This window comes from Podarcis filfolensis (genome assembly GCF_964270895.1).
Source record: "Podarcis filfolensis genome assembly, chromosome: 9".
In the NCBI taxonomy this organism is placed as follows: Eukaryota; Metazoa; Chordata; class Lepidosauria; order Squamata; family Lacertidae; genus Podarcis; species Podarcis filfolensis.
In genome coordinates, this window is record NC_139610.1 from 56,252,312 (window position 1) to 56,271,343 (window position 19,032).

At 42.6% G+C, this 19,032-nt stretch overlaps 1 protein-coding gene across 2 annotated transcripts in view; it reads left to right on the forward strand.

The window, feature by feature from the left end:
• MANBA (mannosidase beta) overlaps window positions 1–19,032 on the forward strand; it is a 68,247-nt gene that overhangs the window by 47,017 nt on the left and 2,198 nt on the right. For both annotated transcript variants that reach the window (XM_083571154.1, XM_083571153.1), the window contains exons 8-16: window positions 658–809; window positions 2,441–2,558; window positions 6,316–6,402; window positions 7,942–8,109; window positions 10,082–10,300; window positions 13,265–13,429; window positions 14,801–14,945; window positions 17,519–17,661; window positions 18,054–18,311. In XM_083571154.1, coding sequence (XP_083427280.1) covers window positions 658–809; window positions 2,441–2,558; window positions 6,316–6,402; window positions 7,942–8,109; window positions 10,082–10,300; window positions 13,265–13,429; window positions 14,801–14,945; window positions 17,519–17,661; window positions 18,054–18,311 — 1,455 coding nt within the window. The remainder of the gene's footprint in view (window positions 1–657; window positions 810–2,440; window positions 2,559–6,315; window positions 6,403–7,941; window positions 8,110–10,081; window positions 10,301–13,264; window positions 13,430–14,800; window positions 14,946–17,518; window positions 17,662–18,053; window positions 18,312–19,032) is intronic.

Consider the following 19,032-nt stretch of genomic DNA (forward strand, 5'->3'; position numbering starts at 1 on the left):
TGCTGTGAATTAGCTTGCTTTAACTGCTTTGTTATAAGAATTTAAGAAGAGCCCTGCTTGATCAGATGATAGGCCTGTCTTCTCCTGCATCCTCTTTTTACAGGGGGAAGCCAGATGTTTAAGGGATGCTCACAAGCAGGACATGGGCACAATAGTTATAGCTGTTTTTCTGTCTGCTCCTCTGTAAGCAGCAGCAGAATTAGTGGAGCAGATCTCTATCAGAAGCAGAATTAGTGAAGAGACTTGGGCCCCTTTTTAATCTGGCCTTGGGTGCGTGTAGCCTCTTTCTGTAAATGGAGTTTGATTACAATCAGCGTTTAGCCTCGTCGTTTCATTAAATTTCTCTCTCAGTAATCAAAAGCAAACTGTGTGGGTGTTTGCAGCACTAATACATGCTGTCTGTTGGAGGGGAGGGGGTGTTTGGAGAAGAGGCACTAAAATCTTCCAGCAATCTCTTCCTCAAATTAAAATAAATTCGCTCTATACACAAGAAACACTTTCATAAATCTTGCAAACAGGTTACATTTCCCACCCCGTATTTTATATATGAAAAAAGGCAAAAATATGCAGGGAAATATGGGTTTCCTGACTGATCCTGATGGAAAAGGTTTATTTAATGACTGCTGTAAAACTATTCACATTTTAATTTCTCCTCAGGTTTATTTCCGAACAGTAGAACTTGTAGAAGAGCCCATTCCTGGCTCACCTGGTTTGAGTTTTTATTTCAGAATCAATGGACTCCCTATTTTTATGAAGGGTTCCAACTGGATTCCCGCTGATTCTTTTCAAGACAGAGTGACCTCTAAAAGGTGAGTTTGGGTGGCTGGGTTTCAAACATTCACAGGGGTGCAAAGGATTTATTTTTGCCTACCAATACTGAGTAGGGCTTACCAGAACTGATTTTGGCCATGAGAGTACAGCTCTTTTACATGACTATATCATTTGAGAATTGATGTGGAGCTTGCTTCTTTAGAAGAGATCCCATGTCAGAAGCTCCTTGCAGATGAACAGTTAGCATGCCAGGAAGAAGGCCCTTAGCTTATCCATCTGCCTCAAATATTAGTTTTCCACATGCAGGCAAATCTAAACATGGACCTACTTTCAAAGAAGGGATTCTCCCCAACCCTCTGTGGCATGTGGAATAGGCTTGTTAGAGGACTATACCACATGCCTTCCTGCGAGTTTCAGTAAACTTTTATGGCCATTTTATACAGTCAGCAGAATCAAATGGTAAAGTTTATGACGCAACCTTCAGGGGACTATATAAGCTGCAGGTATAGAGGTTGCATGTTGAATACTCTACCATTCATTAAGAAAAATCCTTTCACATAGAAAACAAGCAAAAATGTTCACCTTAGCCTTCTCCAGGATGCTTTTTAAAAAAGAAAGTATAGGGAATTTTTTTTTTTTAATGGGGAAACATTCAAAAGGCAGCCCCAAAACTGCTGTTGGAAATGCTAAAGTCCTGGAAAAGCTTTAATGTTTGATATTGTTGTTATGTCTAAACAGGCTCTAAAAGTTGGAAGGTTTTTTGTCACATTAAGGTGGGGTAGGGCTGGCTGGCTGGCTGAAAACCTCTAATGCCGTTGTGTGGTGTAGTGGTTAAGAGCAGTGGACTCGTAATCTGGTGAACCGGGTTCGATTCCTCGCTCCTCCACATGCAGCTGCTGGGTGACCTTGGGCTAGTCACACTTCTCTGAAGTCTCTCAGCCTCACTCACCTCACAGAGTGTTTGTTGTGGGGGAGGAAGGGAAAAGGAGATTGTTAGCCGCTTTGAGACTCCTTAGGGTAGTGATAAAGCAGGATATCAAATCCAAAAAACACTCTTCCTTCCTGCAACCTACCCTTGACACCCATTTCCCCATCCAGCTGTGGTGACATGGATGCTCTGATACACTTATGGAACTTCCCTGCTTGAGAGTGTGGAGCTCCACATTCGCTTAACCCATGAGGAGAAGGTTAGAGTCGATAAGTCAGGAGCACTGAGAATGAATAGGAAAGTCGAGACCCACAGATGCTCCCAAATATGGCCCTCCAAGTCTCTCTGTCTTGCCCTTGTGACGGTTTACCCCTCAGTGGGGTAGCTCTGCTGGTAGAGCATGATTCACTTAAACATGAGTTTGAGCCCCACATTGAGCAAAAGATTCCTTCATTGCAGGGGCCTGGAATACATGACCCTCCTGGTCCCTTCCAGCTCTACAATTCTGTGATTCTTTCTAGGTCACATCACAATTAAAATATAGCTATGTTCACACTCCGCTTCTGCTGAACGGTTTCCTTCAGTTTGCTTTGGCTAATCCTGAGCACACCGTTTAAGCTACAGTATTGCACTCTTTCAAGTAAAGTCCAGCTAGGTTTCCTTAAGCCCTCTCTGCAACTAATTCAGTTTCGCTCCTACCGCAGATCTGCTTAACTTTTAGTTCCACTTGTGTTTTGACAGGTTAAGGATCCTCTTGCAGTCGGCGGCTGATGCCAACATGAATATGCTCCGCGTTTGGGGAGGAGGCATATATGAGCAAGATGAGTTCTATGAAATATGCAATGAACTCGGAATCATGGTAAAGAAAAAAAGAAAAAGAAAAGAAAAAGCAATACTCTGCAACTCCTAATATTTAAAGCTGACATACGAAATAAATCTGAAAATAGCTTTTTATTTCCCCTTCCCCATTAACCTGTAACCTTGAAAACATGTGCTGGATCAGACTTAAGGCCCATGTATTTGGGCATCCTGCCAGACTGTAAACTTAGGTTTCCAGGCTTTACGTTGTAGCAACATTCTGTTTTTAGAAAGGTGAGGATAATGGAAGTGCTCAATATATAGCAAATGGAAGGTTAGATACTGCAGTCATTTGACAACTGTAGAACGGGGTTGAAAACTTGATTAGGACCAAGGCATGCTTTCTTTTTGTTCCAGTCTGGGCAGAACTAGCAACTCCTAGCAGTAAACAGGAAATAAAGTGAAACGAAATCAACTCAACTGCTTTGCCCAAAATGGGCCTTGTCAAAAGGTTATGGAACCTTCCCAGATGCTGAGAGCAGGTTTCCCTCCGTACAGATACAATTTCCAGTCTTGATTTCTTCCTCTAGGTAAGCCTAGGGGAAAGGGAGGACTCATGATTCTTTCTTCCACGTGTGTCCAGTGACACCTTGTTAACTTCCAGCACGCCTTCCAACATTTCTCTGATGAAAATAGGGATGTTCTATTCCATGATAATATTAATTTTATTATTTATATCCCGCCCAGCTGACTGAGCTGCCTCAACCACTCTGGGCGCCTTCCAACATAGATAAAAACATAATAAAAAAATTAAGCATGGGAAAACCTCCCTATTCAGGGCTGCCTTCAGATGTTATCTCCTTGGTTTGGGGGTTGCATAACATTTCTTTTGTAATGAAAATAGGGGCATCCTAAGGAAAAAGAGGGCATTCCAGGATCAAATCAGAAACGAGGAAGGAAGGCTTCTTTAAATCCAGGACTGTCCCCGGAAAACAGGGACAATGGGAGAGTCTGTTAGAGTGGGTTTGGATGTTGTGATGAGGCAAAGGAAGTGGAAAGCACAGGTGTGCTTCTTCTGCTATAGACACTCGTGCAAGAAAGACTGCACACCTCCACCTCATAGTAATAATAATAATTTATTATTTATACCCCGCCCATCTGGCTGGGTTTCCTCAGCCACTCTGGGCGGCTCCCAACAGAAAATAATAAAGTGATAAAACATCAAACATTAAAAACTTGCCTAAACTGGGCTGCCTTCAGATGTCTTCTAAAAGTCAGATAGTTGTTTATTTCCTTGACATCTGGTGGGAGGGCGTTCCACAGGGTGGGCGCCACTACCGAGAAGGCCCTCTGCCTGGTTCCCTGTAACCTCACTTCTCGCAGCAAGGAAACCGCCAGAAGGCCCTCGGCACTGGACCTCAGTGTCGGGGCTGAACGATGGGGGTGGAGACTCTCCTTCAGGTATACTAGGCCGAGGCCATTTAGGGTTTTAAAGGTCAGCACCAACACTTTGAATTGTGCCCGGAAACACACTGGTCTTTTAGGACCAGTGTTATATAGGCTTGGCGGCCACTCCTAGTCACCAGTCTAGCTGCCTCATTCTGGATTAGTTGTTTCCAGGTCACCTTCAAATGTAGCCCCATGTAGAGCGCATTGCAGTAGTCCAAGGGGGAGATAACTAGAGTATGCACCACTCTGGAAAGACAGTCAACGGGCAGGTAGGGTCTCAGCCTGTGTACCAGATGGAGCTAGTAGACAGCTGCCCTGGACACAGAATTGTGCAACATAGAGAACTGCCTCACATAGCAGCTTGTTCATCCTCCTGTTATGGGAAATGTAATCCCTGCCCCACCAATTTTGCCCAAAGAGGAAAGGAAAGGAAAGTGGAGGAGCAAAAAGTGTGAGGCATTTTTGCTTCCTGTTTGTCCCTTGTCACGCAGAAGCGACTCCCTGGGTAGGGTGGAAACACTAGCTGTGACAGCAGTGACCCCCCTCCCTCCCTACTGGGAAACTAGCTCAGCCCCACCCAGCAACTCACTTCTCATGCCATATTTGGGTCCGAAGCCCCCTTCATCAACCAGGTGCTCTCCAAATATTTTGGGCTACAACTCCCATCCCAGCCAGCACTACCTTGGTAGCTCAGGGCTGTTGGGAGTTTTGGCCTCTGGATATTTTGGAATGCCACAATGACGAAGGCTGGTCTAAAGAACGTTGTTGTTTAGTTATTTAGTCGTGTCCGACTCTTTGTGACCCCATGGACCAGAGCACGCCAGGCACTCCTGTCTTCCACTGCCTCCCGCAGTTTGGTCAAACTCATGCTGGTAGCTTTGAGAACACTGTCCAACCATGTCGTCCCCTTCTCTTTGTGCCCTCAATCTTTCAAAAGATCAGGGTCTTTTCCAGGGAGTCTTCTCTTCTCATGAGGTGGCCAAAGTATTGGAGCCTCAGCTTCACGATCTGTCCTTCCAGTGAGCACACAGGGCTGATTTCCTTCAGAATGGATAGGTTTGGTCTTCTTGCAGTCCATGGGACTCTCAAGAGTCTCCTCCAGCACCATAATTCAAAAGCATCAATTCTTTGGCGATCAGCCTTCTTTATGGTCCAGCTCTCACTTCCATACATCACTACTGGGAAAACCATAGCTTTAACTATACGGACCTTTGTTGGCAAGGTGATGTCTCTGCTTTTTAAGTATTTTATTAGAAGCAATGTAGTTGACAAATGGTAAATGCAGTTGTTCCTTTCTACCCTTTAGCTGTTACAGCTCCAGACACTTTAAAAAAGGAGTCCAGGTGCCAGAGGCCAATGATACTTTAATATTATTCTAAAACCATTCTTGCTTTAGGAAGGCAGGTAACACTTAAAAATCAGTTTTGGCTTGAGACCAGCCACAGAAAGTTTCAGGCCCAGAGGAACATTTTTAGGAGGTTGTGTACATGGCTAGGAGGGGGACACCTGCTTTAAACTGCAGAGAAATAATTCCTACATGACCTTGAGATATATAAAAGCCTATAAGCTCACCTTCCCAAGTTCTGATTGAAGATGTAAACAAGTAAAGCTTGATTTTTTTGCTGTTGGATCTCATCCAAGTCCAATAATTTGGCATGTTCTTTCAAAGACATATCCACCCTTCCATATAGCAAAACCCCTCTGGAAACAGAACTTTGCTGTAGTAAAAAAAAATTATCCTTTTCTGATACCTTTCTAGGGAGAGACAAGTCTGCCGTGCCTTTAGCAACTGCAGGGCGGGTGGAAATTCAACAGGGGAAACTTCTCTCCCTACTTACTGAATCTCTATGCTGGGAGGAGCTGTATGGGTTGATTTTTTGCCTGCCATTCAACTGTCAAAAGGCACAGGAGTCCTATGAGTGGTTGGTAGGAAGATGTAATGTGTGAAAACCCCTTTCCTCAATGCTGTTTGAGGCTAAAAGCTTTCCATGTTTGAAATAGTTAGATGAGGTCATTTGCAGCACTTTAACAAACCTGGACAGCGACTATTAATTTGAGATAGCAACTATATTAACTCATTTTTCGGTGCCACTGCTTGTGTAAATAAGTCCTAATTTCTATGAATTATGAGTGTTGCTTTTTTTAAAAATAATAATCTGGTTAGGTGTGGTGCAATCCTGCAGTTGTTCACTCAGCTCACATGTGTTCAGTGGAGTTTACTCCCAGGTAAATGTGCATAGGTTTGCGGTATTAATGAGTACTCCACAATCTTTTAAGTGATGCAAGCTAGAAAATATGCACTCTGTTTACATGACTGTTTGTCAACTGGCTACTTGTTGAGTTCTTTCATTTTTCTCTTAATTCTCTAGATTTGGCAGGACTTTATGTTTGCTGTTGCTCTTTACCCAACTGACCACAGCTTCCTAGATTCAGTAAGAGCCGAAATTACTCATCAGGTATGGTATTCAGTCCAGTAGGGCCAAGCTCCTAAACTGTATACAAGCCTAGTCATGACTAATAATTGCACCGTTTTTCTGCTGGCTTTCTGTTGTGTCACGCTCGTGTGAGCGGTGACCTTCTCCTAAGTGCATCCAATCAAACAGAAGTGGCAGGGTGCTGGTGGGATGCAAACAGGATGCACCAAACTGTGCCACCCTCACAGGCATGCTAAAGTAAGGAAGCGAGAGAGGGCCTTTTTGGTGGCTGCTCCTTGATTTTGGAATTACTTCCCTAGAGAGGCTAGGCTGGCTCCCTCCCTGTTGCCCTTCCACTGGCAGGTGAAGACTTTCTTCTTCCAACAGGCTGTTGGGAACTGACTGCTTTTAATAAAAGGGCTGGTGCAGTACTATTTTCGTTGTAATTATTGGCATGGTTTTAATGGATTATATCAATGTTGAATTGTTTCTAAATGATTTTTTTCTGTGTTTCTAGCTGTTATTGAGTTATTGAGTCCCTGTCAGGGGAAAAGGCAAGGTATAAATAAAAATATAATAACAATAATAATAATAATACAGGTGCTTTAAATGATTTTTTTTCTATGTTTCTAGCTGTTCTTATTTTTATCTATAAGTCGTCTTGAGTCCCTGTCAGGGGAAAAGGCAAGGTATAAATAAAAATATAACAACAACAACAACAACAATAATAATAATACAGGTGCACATGCACAATAGAAGAATGCTTGCTGATTAATTTGTATGATTGACCATTGAACAGTTTGGCTGTCGAAAGTATGCCAGTATAATTCAGAACCATCCCTGGAGTAGGGCCAGTGCCATTGCTGTTCACTTCCTTCCTTTTTCAACTCTCTCCATCTTCCCTTCTGGTTTGCACAGCTTGACAAGCGATGAGTATGCAACCCAATGGGACGACTGGCTGCCAGGGCGCTTTAAATGCGTTGTGCAGAGGAAAGTTCCCACCCCATCCTTCCTCTGCTGTTGTGCTCGGTCCAAGTGCAACATGGATGGAAATCCCATCCAGCAAAGGCAGGCTCTGGGACAGGAACACACTTAGGTTAGAATCATAGAATCGGACCATATAATACCCTCACGCTCAAGTGTTGCGTCCTGAAGGAATTCCTTCAGAACAAGAAGGAGCTCATATTTGTGTCTGATAAGCCTAACTTGAAAGTAATTCAAGAATTTCAAGTTAGGCTTATCAGAAGGAGGTTTGCCTCTTCCTTGCATAAACACTAATTTTTGACTGGTGCAGTGAGAGCGCCCTCTTCTGTTTTCCCCTTCCAAATATAGAGCTAGGAATGCCATTTTTAACCAGCCCTAGAGCCACGTCATGTAAATCTAACCTTGAATCCTTTGGAAAGTTGAAACCACACCTGAAGCTGACATTATTTTAAGTTGTGTCTGATTTGCAGATTCATTAAGACGTCTGGTGAAACCATGTCCCTCTTATACCCTGGACTTTAATCATTAACACTTCTGACTTTACTCATTATTTTTTTTTTAGCACTTACATGTTAAAAGCTCTGCTTTTCGTTTCAGGTAAAGCGGTTAAAATCTCACCCGTCTATCATTTTATGGAGTGGGAACAATGAAAATGAAGCAGCAATTGCATACAACTGGTTCTCTATTCCAAGCGCAAAGAAGAGCGTTTATGCCGACGATTATGTCACGCTTTATGTAAAGAATATCCGAGAGATTGTTCTTGCTGTAAGTACTGTTTTGCAGAAGGCTATGAAGGGTTGAGCTTTGATAGCAGGCTTTGAAAGTTATGCTGAATTGCTGATTTTACTCTTCTTGTTTGCAACCGTGTCTGTAGTCTGCATACATTGCAGGAAATCTTTATCATTAAAGATGCATCAGGCACAATCTGGAAACATCTGGAAACATCTGTTTTCTCTGTATATCCATTGATGGGCTCAAATCAGCCCTAACAACCATTTTGTCTTCTGTATTTCACCTGCATTTGTGATACCCCTGCAATGTGTATTAACATACTCTTATTTTTTTTTAAGTGCCTGGTTATTTATTTACAGATAAAAAGTACTTGCTTTGGGGAAAATGGGAGTGATAAGTAAGGACCAAGCTTGTCGTGTGTCCACTGGTGTTTGCTGTGCTAAACGCTGCAGTTAATAAAGGGCAGGGATAATGTGCCAGGAAGCCTCAACTGGCCTGTAACTCTGGCTTGTGTACCTGTAACTCTGGCCTGTATCTTTGACTGCTGAAGATGCAGGTCTCCCCCATCACACTTTGCAGCGTTTAGCTCTGTGCATACCAGTTTTGTAAGTTGCAAGCATTCCTGCAAGGTAAATATTAACTACCCTTAATGGACAGACTGAAATGTAGAAAACTGAGAAGTCAAATCTCTCTCTCTCTCTCTCTCTTTCGGTTTATGCAGCATTTATAGTCAGCAGATAGTGTATCCACTTAAATACTGCTCTCTGGCTGAAGCCTGATGCTCCCACTATCAAATAAGAAGTGCATATTGACATATCCTCTTTCCTTACAAACTTCTTTTTTTGGGAAAGAGCCGTAGAGCATCTCCTTTGCATTCAAAAGTTCCCAGATTCAATCCCGAGCATCTCTAGATAGGGCTGGGGCAGATTCCTGTCTAAAACCCAGGAGAGTCTCTGCAGACCAGTTCAGCATAACTGCTCCAGCACAGAACCGTGTAGGCCCTAGGCAGGAGACTGGCTTTCCAAAGTGAGCACAGGGTATCTGCAGTGGGATAGCGATCAACATGCAAGTGGAGCATTTCGGGGGCTCCGTGTTAAGACTGGAAATTGCCACATATGGTATGGGAAACCTGTGGCCTCCAGATGTTGGAGATCGAGATATTGGAGCTCCCATCACCCCCGGCCATTGGCCATGCTATTGAGGGCTGATGAGTGTGGGTGAATGTGCACATGTGGAAGCACATTGAGACATGGGTCTCTCAGTAGGTGGGCAATCTGTTTGTAATCCTATTTTATGGATTTTGATTTTTAAAAATGTTTTGTATCAGTTGAATAACTTTTTATTTTCCCAGTTCCTTTAATTCTAAAATATTTTCAGCCTTAAAAACCTTTTAGTTCTTTGTACTATTTCTGCTTTTGTTTGGTTCTAATTTCTTTGTTTTGTTCTCTATATTGATTTTTTTTAATTTTTTAAAAACCATTCAGAGAACATACATATAACCTGGAGGAAGGGCCACTAGACTCTTCCTAATAGATGGGAAACAGTTGTGTGCCCATTGACTGTAAAGACCTTGAACATTTGTCCAAAGAATCAGTTTTGCCTTCAGACGGAAGCTGACTATACAATTTTTTCCCTAAAATGCGCACGTTTTCCCTCATACGAAAATAAATGGACCATGCACAATGCTTTCCTTAGTATTTGTCTCGCAGTCTGAAGGCAATATTTTTCAGAGCAGATTGCTTTCCTTTGAATGCTGAGATTTGTTTCTTTGCAGCCGAGCATCTGACTCCAGGAAGCAGATATTCATTTGTGTGATAAGCAGAGCAGAACTCATCCAGCCTAGTGAGAAATGAAGCCATGACTCATTCACCAATTCAGAATCTGGCTTTATTTTTATTTTGTTGCTTTTGAAATCATAGATGTTTAGCTAGTTTGAAGAAGAAAGAAATGCTTTATTAGCCCTTAGCTCCATTTATTGTCTTGCGTTGTGTTTTGTTAAACCCAGGAAGACGAGACTCGCCCTTTCATTACCTCCAGCCCTACCAATGGTCTGGAGTCGGCCAAGGAAGGCTGGCTAGCCCATGCTCCTTACGACACTCATTTCGGAGATAATCATTACTACAACTATGTGAGTGACTGCTGGGATTGGACCACCTTCCCCAGAACACGATTTGCCTCAGAGTATGGCTTTCAGTCCTGGCCTTCCTTCAGTGCCCTGGCACAGGTAAGTCTCATTTTGAGCCTTTCCCTCTCTTGCAAACTCTGCAAGCATAAGAAAAGCCAGTTGATGATTTCCTCCCAATGCAAATGTTAGCTCTTTGGACCAGCTTACTTAAAGAAATAATCTTGCTCCCTATGTGCTTATTTAATTGCACTTTTACATTTGTGCATTTGTGAGGAGTTGACTTTAGTGTGGCAACACCTGTGCTTTGGAACTTTACCTATCGACAGGTTGCCTATTGGCAGCAAATTGTTTTAAATGCTTGCTGAAAACTTCACTTGTTTTGGTGAGTTTTCCCATACATATAATTTAGTTACGTATATTTGTTTTAAAAGTCGTATTGGTTTTATCCTTGTGTACAGTGATGGCGGTTTTATGTATCTTTATTTTTAATTTGTTTGTGGATTTTACTTATAATTTTGTTAGTACACTGTTTAGGGAGCTCCTTGCTCAAGTGGTTTATAAATTTTCTAAATAAATAAAAAGAGGACATGTTTTCCTTGGGAGCACTGTAGGCGATAAGAGCGTTACATTCTCTCTCTCTGTCTGCTCTGACCCTTCATTTACCACTGTCTCCCTCCTAGTAACTTTGCATTATTATTATTTTTTAAAAATACAATTTGCATTTTAAAGCAACCGCTAAACATCAAGGACCCCTCTAAACTGGTGTTTTATTGTAGGTATATTTTGCAACGTGTCCTTGGCACAAAAATAGTGATCAATTTATTTTGCTTTCCTTGTTGTTCTGTGATGCTTCCTCAATGCTACATTATTGCTGTCCGGAAGGGTTATAGTGCAACAAAAATGGGACAACACCCCCCCAAACAACAACAACACAGGACATTTGTGGTATGAAAAGCCAGTGGAAGTTACAAGATGTGCACTAGACCTGTTTAGGGAAGTTTTTAATGTTTGATGTTTTATTCTGTTTAATATTCTGTTGGGAGCCGCCCAGAGTGGCTGGGGAAACCCAGCCAGATGGGTGGGGTACAAATTATTGTTGTTGTTGTTGTTGTTGTTGTTACTACTAGGAGTACTGCTACTACTACTAGTTGTAAGTGAAGCAGTATGACCTTTTGCATTCACAAATGGTACTGAAAGTAGGATTGTGTAGGATTGCCCCGATAGCATCATGAGCACAAATAATCACGAATGTGCAATAATAAGGATGTTTGGAGAGGGCCTGTGTACAAAGATTTCCCTAAATGTTGATTCCAGTGGGAGAATGATGCACGTGCTCAGCACTGCTGACAAGGCCGCAGAAGATACCGCCCTGCAAAAAAGTGTATAGTCATCTGTTTGCTTGCCCAGGCATAACTGTGTGTTCCGTGTGTGGCCTGAAAGGCAAAAAGATCAATGTCATAAATGAATTCTGCAAAGCTTTCCTCTCTGGTTGCCTGGAGGTAGTTCTTAGCGAGCACATGGCTGTTGACAAGCCTGAACAAGGCGTAACTTTCTCCTGTCGACATCAACGAGACTTAGAAGAGTTCAAATGCTGGCAGGAATTTCTCAGTTTGAAATGAGGTGTGTGGGTTTGTAATTGTGTACAGTGCCTGTGTACAAGCCTGCCTGCGAATCACGTTCCCCATGTGTATTAAGGCATTTAAAGCCAGGGTCAATTTGGGGAATTTCCCTTCCTGGAAGGAAAAGTATCATTTAAGTGTGCTAAACAATGGGAGCGCAATTAGTTGACGAAATAACATGTTTGATCAGACGACAAGAATTCCCATTCTTGGCTCTGGGCACAATGCAGAGAACAATGGGAGCACTTTTATTTCACTGAAAGAAACAAGACACAAACTTGAGGCAAAGCACTTAAGAAGTTAAGCACCACTTTTTGGTGGATTGTGTCTCTCGTCACCAGTTACTTCTGCATTTAGCTTATTTTTATGGTTTTGCCTTGGATAGATGCATAAAGGCCTGCCCAAAATTCTTTTCTACAGGCCTTGGGAAGTTGCACCACCAGCAACTTCCTGTATTTGTTACGTTGCTGTTGTTTTATGCTGATATTCTGCCAAGGAGCTTAAGGCAGTGTACATGAGTCTCCCCTCCCATTTTATCCTCACGAGGATAAAAGGTTTTACCTTATCAGGGTTCAAGGACAATGCAGCCAGGAAAAGCATTTGGGGCACAGTGTAGCCTGGGGAGATTTCTGGGGGGCAGGCGGAGAGGTATTTGGCCCCTAGTCCTATGATCCCCCACCCATTGTGTAAACACTGCTGTTTCCCATGTTCTTTTCTGATCTGTACATGTATACATTTTCTGTATGGAGGTAGTTACAGCTTTAAGATTACAGTCATACCTTGGAAGCCGAACATCTTGGCTCCCAAACCGATCAGCTCCTGAACGATTGAAACCCAGAAGTGAGTGTTCCAGTTTTCGAACGATTTTCAGAAGCCAAACATTCAGCATGGCTTCTGATTGGCTGCAGGATGCGCCTGCAGCCAACTGGAAGCCACGCTTTGGTTTTCGAATGGTTCTGGGAGTCAAACGGACTCTCAGAACGCATTCTGTTCGAAAACCAAGGTACCACTGTACAAACTTGGCACAGAGCATACTTAGATGAAATATATGGTAGAGTATGTGTAAATCATGCATGTATTTGTAGCCAGAGAGTGGTGGAGAACATTGCTCACTGCATACTGTATTGCAATCTGCATAATTCTCTGAGGGACATATTTCTCAAAAGGATTCTTCAGAGAATTTCCTCCTTGAATATTAGGGAGAAAAATTGTTATTTGCTCAGGGATTGGGGAATAAATGCATCACACATAAGGTTCCTCTTTTTGCTTTAGCTGCCCAACGGATTAGACAGAATGCCATTGTACAACATGGGGGCCCAATTTGCTGGGGGACACCTTATGCTATGTTTGAATTTTTGAGATGACTATTTTTTATAAAAAAGTAAATATATGCGAGTGAGTGACTGCGAACGTGTATAAATCTTATTTTGTTTTTAAACCACAGGTGTCATCTGAGGAGGACTGGTCTTACGCGAGCAATTTCTCCTTGCATCGGCAACACCATGCTAATGGCAATGACCAAATGCTTCATCAGGCAGGCCTCCATTTTAAGCTGCCGCAGGAAGGAGACCCCCTCAACAACTTTAAGCAATCCATCTACCTCACTCAGGTGAGTATTTGTCAAAATCTTAAGAGGTTTCTTGTTTGTTAAAGAAGCCATAAGGGTGGTTGCATAATGCAACATGTATTGCAGAGAACCTGGTACAAAATTATGATAATTGTGTCAAGTGTTTGAATTACACAGTGGGTGAAATCTTGGGTCCAGTGACATTGTTTTAAATTATTGATGGGCTTCTCCCCACACACCGTACAGAGAAATACACATGTACCGTTGTGTATAAAATGTCGCCCGGCTGTTTGCTTTGTGATTACAGGCTGTGTATATATTGGTTGTCAGGTCTGTGTCTCTCTGTATGGTGAAACATTAACTCAGCCCTGTAGGCACAATGTTAGACTTGTCTTTTCCTATCCAGGGATTATGATGGTGCACTGAAAACATGGGGTATGAAGTTGTTTTTTGGAAACAGGCCTAGAAACCACTTGTGCTTATCTGCAACAACTGACAACCTCGTAAGAGTTTTGGAAAGACTCTGATGGGCAGTTTTCAATATCTGCAAGGGTAGCCATATTAGTTTGCTGCAGCAAAAACAACCAAAAGCCTTTTGGCACATAAAAGGCCAGCATTGTTTATGTTATGGCACAAACTACTTTGGGCTAGAGCCCACTATGTCAGATGCAAGGGGTATGAGTCTCAGATATAAAGGGAGCAAGGGAAGGGGGGAAATGGGATGCAAAAGGATTGTTTGTGGATTCAAAATGACATTTTACAGCAACATTGGCTGGCGATTACACAGTCACTATAGCATTTCTGAGTAAGGTGATAATAGAATTAGAGACTAAATGTATTCATACATTTTGCTGTGAAAGGTAATTTTGCATACGTTCGAGCTATTGTTGATTTGTCACAGGCTGTAATTTTGCATGCCGCCGCCTTTCAGCTGCAACATTTACATTCCCTGCTCCCTTTTATGTGCTTATACACCACTGAAAAACATGGCTGGTAGACTGAGGGTCACATTCCATGCATCTCATGAAGTAGGCTCTAATGCGCGAAAGTTTGTGCCAGGAGAGCAGGTTTGTTTTTTAAATGCTCTTTATTAATTTTGCATATAGTTTAGAAAATGATAAAACACAACGGGGGGTTTGTGAGGTTTGACTGTATATTTTAGGAAATTTTTAGAGCATTGTTTGAAATACACAACCTACCTGCGGGTATAGGGCGATATGTAAATTAAATAAATAAATACCGCTTACAAATCAAAGTGGTACAGTCCAGAAAGGGTTTTACCATGTGATCTGCTGTTCTCTGCAGTCCAGTCTCGGGGATCTGCATTATTGTCAGTATCTTTCGCAGTTCTATCATTACACGAGCACGTAGTAATTATATTTTTTCTTTTTGTTTTGGCTTTCGTTGACTTAGATTATGCAGGCCCAGTGCATAAAGTCCCAAACGGAGTTCTATCGTCGCAGCCAAAGCGAGATAATCAATGGGGAGGGGCGCACCATGGGGGCACTATATTGGCAACTCAATGATATCTGGCAGGCTCCTTCCTGGGCTTCTCTGGGTAAGTTTTCTTTAGCCAAAGCAAAATTAGGAATTCGGCTGCTTTAATGTGCATGCTTTCTTACTGTCTTTGCACGCCTATTTTATTCATTTGTATTTCACCTTTGCTGTGAGGAGCTTAAGGTGGTGAATGTGATTCTCCCCCTCAATTGCATCTTCACACCATCCCTGAGAGGTTGTATAGGCTGGGAGAAAGTCCCTGGCCCAAGGTCACCTAGTGAGCTTCATGGCCGAGTGGGAATTTGGACAAAATAGTTCTGATCGTGCAAGGATTTCCATTTCTGCGATTGAACTCCCCCACCCTCTCCTTGGGCTGCACCATCTCCAGATCTGTCCTGGAGGGGGAAACCCAGAACAGATTTAGGAGGGACACAGGAAGGGGAGAGGGAGGGTAAGTTCTGTTGCACAGCCGGATGTTCTTGTGCTGGCAAGAACTACTTTGTTGGGTACTGTCCAGGGTACCACAAATTAAATTGCAGCATTTTGTCAAATGCCTTAAAGCACCAAGCTTTTTAGCCATTTCAGGCATGCAGTGATAACCAACGTGGTTCCCTCCAGGTGTTGTGGACCACAACTCCCCTCGTCACTGGCTGAGAGGAGTCGGAGTGCAAAACATCGGAGGAGCATAGCACTGGCTACCTTTGGGATAAGGCTTGACATTAACGTCTGGTTCCTACAATGTCAGCAGTTCCCGAGGGTGTGTGTGCATGTGTTCCCATCCCCAGTTTTACCTGGGGTGTGTCCCAGGAAGAACAAATATAATCTGCATGTTGTTCTGGTAGATAACTTTGATTTGCAGAGGAAAGAAGTTAGGAGATATTAAAACTAGAGCCTTTAATTATGTCGTAGGATTAGCCTTTGCTGCTATACAGGATGTCATGATTTGGTCTGAACAGTCTCTTCCTCTCTGGGCATGTTTCAATCGTTGTTGAAAAATTAAAGAGACACCTGTTTAAATTAGCACTTGACTCTCTCAGAGACTATTAACAGACTGTTGGAGTTTTGTAGTATGAATAGCAAGACGTATATTTCTGAGCTCTCGGCTCCCCCAATTCCATCGTAGTGGATTCGGGTGATAACGGTGGTCAGTTCCCACAGCCATGTCTTGGCTTAGGAAGCTGAAATATGCATCAGTGGTCAGATATATGGGTAAAAAGGGGGCAGGAGCAAATTTTCATTGAATAGGGTTCAAACTACAAGGGAGAAAAAGAAAGATTTAGGTTAATGATGATTTAAAGTGGCACGATGCTGGTTTAAATGTATAGTGCAGACAGGGCCTTAGTTATCCACATGGGACAGCTGTAGCCACAGTGTGATGTTTCGTCTTTAGGAGAGGAAAGCAAATGGCAACTAGTGTTTGCTGAGCCTCAGGTCTTGTGTAATGTCACCTTGACATACCTGATTCAAATCACACATTTTACTTGGAAGGGATGACTCAGTTTTAGTCTCATCACATCTAGCACTTACATCATTCAGTGAGCTGAAACCAGCAGCTATTAGAGAGAATAATAGCTTTTGGATGCATGATTATGGTACAGACCAAGGAAATGATGCCTTTGGGGTTTGCAGTTGATTAATTTAGCACTGGTCCCAGAGAGGAGCGGGCTGGCTACTCTGACTGTTGGTGAGAAGAACTTCAGGGGAAACTTAAAAACCGGGAACCTACTGCTGCCACCCTCCTTTATTCTGTGTCTCTATCCCATGTCACCCTTATTATTTGTTGATTAGTTAAAGCATTTCCTCCTATATACCCTTCAGAATAAAAAGGCTGCCAGAGCAGTGTACAAAAATAACAAGTCAGTCCCTGCCATCAGGCTGATAAATCTTAAAGGACACAACACAAAAGGAAAAGGAACTGGGAGGGAGAAGGAAAATCAAGGCTGCATTTCTAGTTACAAAGTTTAGTTGGTAGCAATTAATGAAGCTGGATGTAAGCACAACAGACGGTCTGCTATTTCCTCTGCATCTTGTGGTTTCAGCCACCTCTTTCTCTGCAGTACAGTTGCTTGAAATACAGCACATTAATTGCTTGAATTCCAGTGGCCCCATCACCTGCTTTTCAGATAAGTTGTCACATTTGTTGAGTGCATATACATATCTGTGTATGCCCTGTATAGCATGCGTCATCACATTCACTGTGGTCGCCCTGCAACAACCCCACTGCATGCAGGGAATGGATTGCCTAATGGTGAGAGGGGTTTAGCAGTTCTAGGGGAGCTGGTACCGCTCATTCCTGTAAGAGAACCTGGCACCTTTCTGCAAACCTGCCTGATATGGCTTCCATTTTGAACAGCAGCAATAGAGACAGTAGAAGGTTTTTAACATGTGAACAGGAATGAGTGTATGAGCTGCTTTGATACAGGCACAAATATTAATAAAGGGAAAGAGTTAGCTCCAGTGGTGAAGCAATAAATAAATATATGTAAGTGATACCCACTCATTCCCCTTAAGTCATTTATGAACCAGCCTCTAGAAAATTAAAAAGGCCTCTTAATCTGAATGGTTGCATAGTAAGGTAAGCTGCAGGTCATTTCAGGGTATGGCTAATATATTTTCTCCTTTGAACCTTCTCAGAATATGGTGGCAAGTGGAAGATGCTCCATTATTTTGCACAGCGTTTCTTTGCTCCTTTATTGCCTGTGGCATATGAAGATAAAGATGCTCTCTACATATATGGAATCTCAGATCTTCATGCAGATTATGAGCTGACACTCAGAGTAAGTTCCACTTTGCCCATTCTCTGAAGCTGGGTCTGGAAAGAATTTGGGGGCTGGGTGGTGAGGGCTTTCCCCCCAACCCTCCTATTCAACCCAAAGGAAAATCTTAAAGAGACTAGCTCTAAAGAAATACTCCCAGCTAAGAAATATTGCTGTGTTTTGAGTTTTTAAGTGAGGTGTAAATATTTGAATTTTGCAAGCGAATGTTGTAGGATTATTGCCTGAATAAAGGCATCCTCATGTCATAGTTAAGCTCTTTTGAAGGCTATTAATTTTAATAAGAGAAATGTAAACATGTGCTCAATCTAGGTTGAGTTATTTGAGTTTTATTAATGGCAAGGAAGCATTCATAATGTGCCTTTATTGTCTTGAACTCTTAACCTGCCTTGCAGGTCAGTCTGCATGATTGGGGTTTGACGGAGCCAGTGTGTACCTTGGCAAAAGAGGGTGTGCTCATCAAGGGAGGAGCAGCTGTCCCCATCTACAAGGAGCCCATCAGTGACCTTCTGAAACAATGTGGAAATTGTACCAGGCAAAGCTGTGTTGTCACCTTTTCCCTTGAGGGTGAAGAGGAGCTCTCCAGCCCAAGCAATTACCACTTCCTGTCCTCATTGAAGGATGCAGTGGGATTAAAGAATCCACAACTTCTGGTAAGCAACAAAATTATTTTGTTCAAGTAATAACATTCGTTCCTTGGCACACAAGTAGCAGTACATAGAACCACAGAGGGTATAGAATAACTGCAGTGAGATGTCTTGGCCCTGAGTAATACTCAGAAGCTGTGTATGAAGTCAGGATACTGAACTCTGTGCATAGTACCAAAGGACCTGTGATTTCACTCTTATGGAAGCATTATGTGCTGATCCTTACAAAAGGTAAGGACGGAGCCTCAGATGCCATATGCAAAACTGTCTAATTCCCATCATTTATAAATGTCATGGAATTGAACTTTTATTGCCGTTTCTTGGTGGTTTTGCCTTAAAATGGAGCAGTTACTTTGGAGCACAGAAAGTGCCTCATGTCTAAATAAAATGGCATTCCTGCTTAATGCTGATTGCAGGTCCTGCCAAGGCTCCAAGTCTTCAGCATGTCTGCAAAATCAGCCTGAGCCAGCGCAAATAGGAACTGGGAACAAGAAGAGCAGTCAGTCCTTCTGCATTATAGATTTATGAGGCAGTATTTCCTGAGACCATTTGTGGGTTCCATAGGAAGTAATGGTGGGCACACTGGTGTGTCATCTTGGCAAACCAAGACTTAACTGGCGCAGTTCTGGGGAAGAATTCTCCTGGAATTGCTGAAGAGGAAACCATAGTACCGTGGTAACCAATGTGGGGCCCTCCAGGTGTTTGGGGACTACAACTCCCATTAACT